The sequence below is a fragment of the Austrofundulus limnaeus genome, unplaced genomic scaffold (assembly GCF_001266775.1).
Source record: "Austrofundulus limnaeus strain Quisiro unplaced genomic scaffold, Austrofundulus_limnaeus-1.0 Scaffold1338, whole genome shotgun sequence".
Lineage (NCBI taxonomy): Eukaryota > Metazoa > Chordata > Actinopteri > Cyprinodontiformes > Rivulidae > Austrofundulus > Austrofundulus limnaeus.
This window is the reverse complement of record NW_013953740.1, coordinates 22,908-29,538: the sequence shown is the minus strand read 5'-3', so window position 1 is coordinate 29,538 and position 6,631 is coordinate 22,908. Positions and strand designations below refer to the sequence as shown.

At 37.4% G+C, this 6,631-nt stretch overlaps 1 protein-coding gene across 2 annotated transcripts in view; it reads left to right on the top strand.

The window, feature by feature from the left end:
* fcho2 (FCH and mu domain containing endocytic adaptor 2) overlaps nt 1–6,631 on the top strand; it is a gene marked incomplete in the record, with an annotated part of 41,095 nt that overhangs the window by 25,062 nt on the left and 9,402 nt on the right. Inside the window, 5 exon segments of one of the 2 annotated variants that reach the window (XM_014031863.1) lie at nt 495–962; nt 1,336–1,454; nt 3,792–3,921; nt 4,076–4,156; nt 5,524–5,583. In XM_014031863.1, the coding sequence (XP_013887317.1) occupies nt 495–962; nt 1,336–1,454; nt 3,792–3,921; nt 4,076–4,156; nt 5,524–5,583 (858 nt within the window). 2 annotated transcript variants of the gene reach the window in all.

Here is a 6,631-nt window from a genome sequence, read left to right as displayed (position 1 = left end):
GCTCTTTTCTGTAAAATAAAAATAGGATTTATGATAGTTTTACATGCTTTACCCCAGACTTCAACACAGTAAATCAAGTGAGGAACAATTATTGTGTTATATAATATAAACAGAGCTTTATCATTGAATAACTCCCTTACTTTATACATTACTCCAACAGATTTAGCTATTTTTTGTTCTTAAGTAATTTACATGAGCTCTCCATGTCAGCCCTTAAATCAATGAAAATGCCTAAAAACTTTATCTCACTGACTCTACTAATCTCAACACCATCAATTTTAAATGGAAAATCAAGTGTTTCTAATATCAGTTGTAGCTCTACATCCAGTGATCACATTCTGAGAGTTTTGTTAAAATTTACAACGACATCATCGCCCTGTCACCTTTAGCAGCGAGTGATAATAAGCTGGTGCTTCACAAATGTAATTATTGATGGTTTCTATTCTGTCTTGTATTCTTTTTATGGCCTCTGTTGATCACATTTCCTCCTTCAGTCGACTCGGTGCTACCAAAGGGTCGCTCTACTCCTTTGGCAGAGCTCCAACAACCCAAGGACGTCTCCTCCTTCTCCTCATCCACATCCTCTCCCTGGGATTCACCAGAAGCTCCTTTCCAAGTCCTCACACCTGCCCTGTCCAGAGCCCAGAGTGCCCCCCTCACCCAGCCCTCTGAGCCCGTTGACCCTATCAGGAGCCCCGCTGCCGTCGGTCCTCCTGAAAGCGCAGACAGCTCCTCCTCCTCGTCCCGGTCCCAGAACCAGTGGACGGTTTTCGGTGAGAGCACGTGGTGCCGTCGCGGCCCACCTGTGATGGAGCTGCAGAGGTTCCGGCCAGGTGCCTGCAGGTCCAGTCGCTTCCTGTCGGATGACTCTGCAGACGTGTGCAGCAGAGAGGACGGCAGCCTGTGTGTCTCTGACATCTTCTGTGATAGAGCTGCAGCCCCGTCAAACAAAATACACAATGGTAACAAAAAGAATGGCTTCAGAGACGTGTTTACCCAACATTTGGAGTTTTTTTTTTCTGTAACTGTATTCTCTAATTTAAAGTTATTTTATTTCATAATAAAGTTATTTTCAGTTTTGTTTTCTCTAGATTTGTTTGACTAATGCTCGTCCATCTGCTCTAATTTACAGTAATTTGTGGTTTTGGTTTGTTGTGTAGAAATGTGTTTTGTTATTTTGTCTTGTTTGGATCTTAACATTTAATCTTTTGCTTTAAAACGTTGCATGAAGGTTTTGCATCCAGTTTGAGTTTTTGCACCTACTTGTTTGGAATCCATTTCTGCGACTCTGAACCATCAGTAACCAGTAGGACCCTCGTGTGCTTCTTGATGTAGTGCCAGTTCCAAACCGGCCGACGACCCCTCTGACAGCCGGAGCCCTGGCTCCTCCTCCTCCTCGACCCTCCTCCAGGCCCAAAATCCCCACTGGGAAACTCACAGGGATCAATGAGATGGTGAGTAATTGTATCAATACTGGATTATTTCTGTGTGAAGGTTGTGGATGACACTCAAAAATGACGTATTTTTAAGTTACAGCACCTTACTGCCCTATTGATAGCTGAAAATGATTTCTCCTGTTCGGTGTTTCTCATTTTTTTCCTACATTTGCTGATAGGATTCAGGAAATTTCAACTCAGTCTTTCGTTATGACCAATTTCAAATGATTTAGACTTAAAATTTTATTTTAGAAACTTTTGATTCTAATTTTTGTAAATATAAGAAATCGGTCCAAAAGTATTTTCCAGTTGATTTTACTAGCTAGTAGCCACCTCAGAGTGTGTTCTTAATTAAACAAGGAAGAAACATGAAACATGCTTCACTGTCAGCTCAAAGCTTTGTTAGTATCAGTTTGAGTAATTTATTTTATCTTTTTCATAATAACTCAGTATTTTATTTATTGTTTTATTGTTTAAATGTTAAAAAAAATCACCAAAACCAGTCCATCTGAACAACAACAGGAAAAAAAATACAGAAATAAAATAATACACAATTTTTAAATTCCTGTCAGTGTCAAAAAAACGAAGGCATAGACTGAAAAAAGTGTAGGTGGAAGCCTAAACTTTTTATACCTTCACTTTTTATTCATATATTATCAAAATCAAATCAACATCATRCTTATAGATTTTATAAAATAAAATTTCCAATGAAATTCTAAACAAATTTGTAACAAAACTCTAGCAGCTGCAAACAATCAGTCAAAACTTAGTATATTTCTGTAACAAATAATTTTTATACATTATTTTAAATTTAGTTAGTGAAGAACACAGTTTTAACTCTTCGCAACAATTATTCCAAACACAAATCCGTCTAACAAGGGTACAATTATTTTTAACATTTGTCCTAACCTTTGTTTTTCTAAATAAGTCTTTCTGAATTCATAATTTGTTTCTTTATTTTCGAACCACTTCTGTATAATGTGGAAGGACTTTAGTACATTGTCAGTGCTGTTCTAAGTTATACTAAATCATAAAATTTTAAAGTATCAAATGTGATAAAAATGTCATTTGTTGGATGAAAATAATCTAATGAATTTATAATTCGTATAGCTTTCTTCTGAAGCGTATAAATAGGTTTTGTATTGGTTTGATCGGAATTTCCCCAAATTTCCACACACATGTAATGTTTTTAAATTTAGAAAATGTTTTATTTTAGTTAATATTGCAATAGTTTAGACTTGCTTCAACAGGGAGTTGAGGTTTAAAGCAGTAAATCATCGAGCTGCACCTGCTGGATGACTTGTGGAGGCCAGGGGCGGTTCTAGGGGCGGGGCCACAGGGGCATTGGCCCCAGCTGAAATCTGATTGGCCCCCTGAAGTGCCCCTGTCCTGTCACTCATCTGTCCTTTACCTGGGGGTGATGATGGTGGCTGCAGTTTCATGTTCAAACACTAGTTGTGCTCATGAGTCAAATGTTAAAGTCCAGAATGAATCAAGCTGACAGAATTCTTCTCTTCTTAAAATGTGAACAATCCTGTAAAAAAGTCTTTCAGCTGACAAATGATGGCTGGATTTTCTCACATGTTGTGTGTTTGAAAATATTTTATCTATGTACAGTAAAATGTATGAAAATCTGGTGAGGAGAATTTACTGTGCAAGATTGTTGGTACCACTTTACAACAAGGCTCCACTTATAGATGGCTCATAAAGAGTTTATAGATAGGTTATTAATTCATTTGTAAAGTTTACACTTCATCAATCATTAATAAATGAAACTGGACAATTGTCTCTTTCTTGTCCTTAATTATTGCATAATAAACACTTATTAATAATTTTTAAAGTGTTTACAGATTAATTAATAACTTATCTATAAACTCTTTAAAAGCCATCAATAAGGGGGGGCCTCATTGTAAAGTGGTACCTTTTTTTTTAAAATTACATTAGAAATGTTTGAAGTGTAAAATGTATACACGAAATTTGTGTGAAAGGATGTTGAACAAAGACTTGGCCCCTCTATGAATATTGTGGCCCCCTTGATGGCCCCTTACTCAGAAAAATCCCAGATCCGCCCCTGGTTGAGGCTCAGCTTGAATTTGATTTAAAAACAAATTTGCACGGCTGACTGATCACATGATCATAAACATTCAGGACTCTGTGAGACAGAAACTAAAAATATATTTTCTTGTGCCGTACTGGGTCAGGTCCGAGTGACCAACTAGTGTCCTTTTCCAGTCCGAGGACTTAAACCAGAATCTCACAGGGCTGCGGCTGTTGTCCTTCAGTCTTTGTGTCACCCTGAACTGATAGTTGTTAAGTAATGTTTAACCTTTGCGTTGTTTGAACTCTCTAACTCAGGGACGGCTGTTCAGTCCACCCAAATCATCGAACGCCAGCCCTCCTCCAACGGCTCCTCTCGCTCGTGCAGAGAGTTCCTCCTCTCTGTCCTCCAACGCCTCCCTCAGTGCTGGGAACACCCCCACAGTTGGTACGAACATGTTTTCTCTTACGATTTTTATCTTTCTCTTCCTCAACCCCCCCCAACAACCTGTCACATACCTTTGTTTACGCATCACAACCTGCTGGGTTTTCCACTTCCTTCTCCCCTCCCTCCCTTCTTTCTTTCATTCGTCTCCTTACAGGAGCTGAACACCCTTTTGTTTCCCCCCTCTCCTCCTTAGAGCGAGAGCTCCTCACCTTCTGTCCTTCTCTTCTAAACCAAAGTGAGTCTGGCTCTGTAAACATGTTTCACAAAGAGACTCCGTCGTCCACAGCCGTCCCTGAAGGTTTCACTCATGTTATGAGCATCACTGTGTGAAAGTTTTAACTATCTTTTTAAACTTTCCCAGCAAACAGACAGGCCTTTGTGGGACACGTTCTTTTAGTTTGGGAAACACTTTGCTGATATACAGTGTTGTATAAAGTACCACAAAGTGATGCTTGAGTAAAAGTACAAGTATCTTACAAAAATATTACTTTGGTAAAAGTTAAAGTCTCCTTCAGGAATATTACTTGAGTAAAAGTCTTAAAGTATCTGATATTTTTGTACTTAAGTATTAAAAGTAAAAGTATTGATTTAAAATGAGCTGTTAGGTTTTCTGTAAGGACATTTATTAGGAGGTGACCTCCCCAAAAACTGCAGAAATGACTATTTTATTAAAATAATGAATGGATGTTAAATTTAGGATGCACTAGTCCAGCTGTTTCAGTTTATATACATATATCAAGGCTGCACAAAGCTTTTCCCCAAAATGAAAATCTATCTGAGGGCTGCGGCCAAATGTAAGAATATAATTCATGAAATACAAATACTTCTTAAGTACAGTCCTTTTATTTGAATGATTCTGTCCTGCTGGAGTGTGACATGATTTGTTTGTGTACAAACTAATACACTATCAGAGTTTTATATATTTATACTTCTCATTCAACCACAGTTAAATTCACTRTATCTAGGAGGCTCAGTTTATATGGATAGTTTTTATTTTTTATAATAAAAAGCTGGAATGAAAACAAGCAAATATTAAATAAAAGTAAAACTTCCTACTTCTTGCATTTAAAAAAACGTAATGAGTAGAAAGTACAGATAACTGTGTGAAAATGTAAGAAGTAGAAGTAAAAAGTAGGCTGAAAAATAAAGTAAAGTACAGATACTCAAAAATTCTACTTAAGTACAGTAACAAAGTATTTTAACTTAGTTACTTTACAACTCTGCTGATATAAAAATAGTTTTTCCTGCCAGCTTAAACAAAGTGGCCTAATATAAAGTTGATTATTTGCTAAGTTTTCTTTTTTGTGTGAACACACAACATTTCTCGAACCCAAACTGAGTAAAAAAGCAGCCAAAGTTCAAAGAAAGGTTATGAAAACCCTTCATAAAGTTTTCAGAACAAAGTCTGGCTCCTTTAATGCAAATATTTCTGAAGTGAATCACAGAGAAACAACAGTTGGTCAGTTGTAGAGCCTGTTGTTCCTCTCATCAGAGCTGCACTTACTGTAACTCATGTACAAACCCGTTCAGCATCACTTCTCCTCACATTGTGCTCTCTGGGTTTCTGTATGTCTTCCTTCCTGCCTTTAATGTGGTGTAAAGAGGATGATGAGTTTATAGCCAAGCTGCCAACCTTTGAGAAGCTCTGTGAAACACCTGCAGGTATGAGGTTTGCTCTGCGGGACCCTGCTCTGCGTTTGGCAGGAAAACTAACCGCAGTGTGTTGAATAAATGGACAGCTACACGTGTGGCTTTGCACTGCTTCTTAGTTCTACACTTCCAGCCTGTCTGCATCAGCTCTAACATGAAATAAAGAAAACAATGACTAACTTTCTTTTGTTGTTGTTGTAGATTGTTCTAAGTATCATGTTTTAATTCAGTTAAAACAGCCGTCACACCTGAAGCCAGTTTTTCACTGGGCTGAGACTTTTTGGTGTTTGGCTTTTGGAAGGACGTCTCTAAAATATCTTAAAGCATTCGCAGGAGTCATCAGGTGACTTGCAAAGGCTCGCAGTTCTGTCAGTTTAATTATATACATGTTCGAAACAACTGCATGACAAACATTTTCTAAAAAAAAAGGTCAATTTCTCAATTTAGTTCCTGTAATTTTAGTGCACTAAAACTGTACTTTGACACCTGCACACAGAACATTTTTAACTTTTTCAGGGTTCATGCCAGGTCTTAAAAAGTCTAAAAAATATCTAAAATTTGAAAACCAAAATTTTAAGCCTAAAAAAGTCTTAAAAACGCCCAGATTTTCATCCAAGTTCTTAAATTTAATTTTGTCAAGTCTTAATTTTTTCTACTTTTGATCATTCCTGAGAACTGTCGGCTGCATAAATAAATAAAGTTAAGAGTTGTAATCAGAGGTTGACTCGATCTGTCGTCATGATGCTAAGTTTGCTTCTGGTCATGATTAAATTACAAATTCCATGATAACTGTAGGTAAAACTGTCACAGTTTACTTCCATGTTTTTGACCTCTTTGCAGCTACAACCCCCCACATACAGCGGGTAAAATAAGTACTGAACACGTCACCATTTTTCTCAGTAAATATATTACTAGAGGTGCTAATGACATGAAATTTTCACCAGATGTTGGTAACAACCCAAGTGATCCATACATACTGAAGCATCTGTCACTAATTGGATCAGCAATTGACACAGCTGCAAACCATTTGAGTCCTCCTGGTGGTTTTACTATTTAAGGC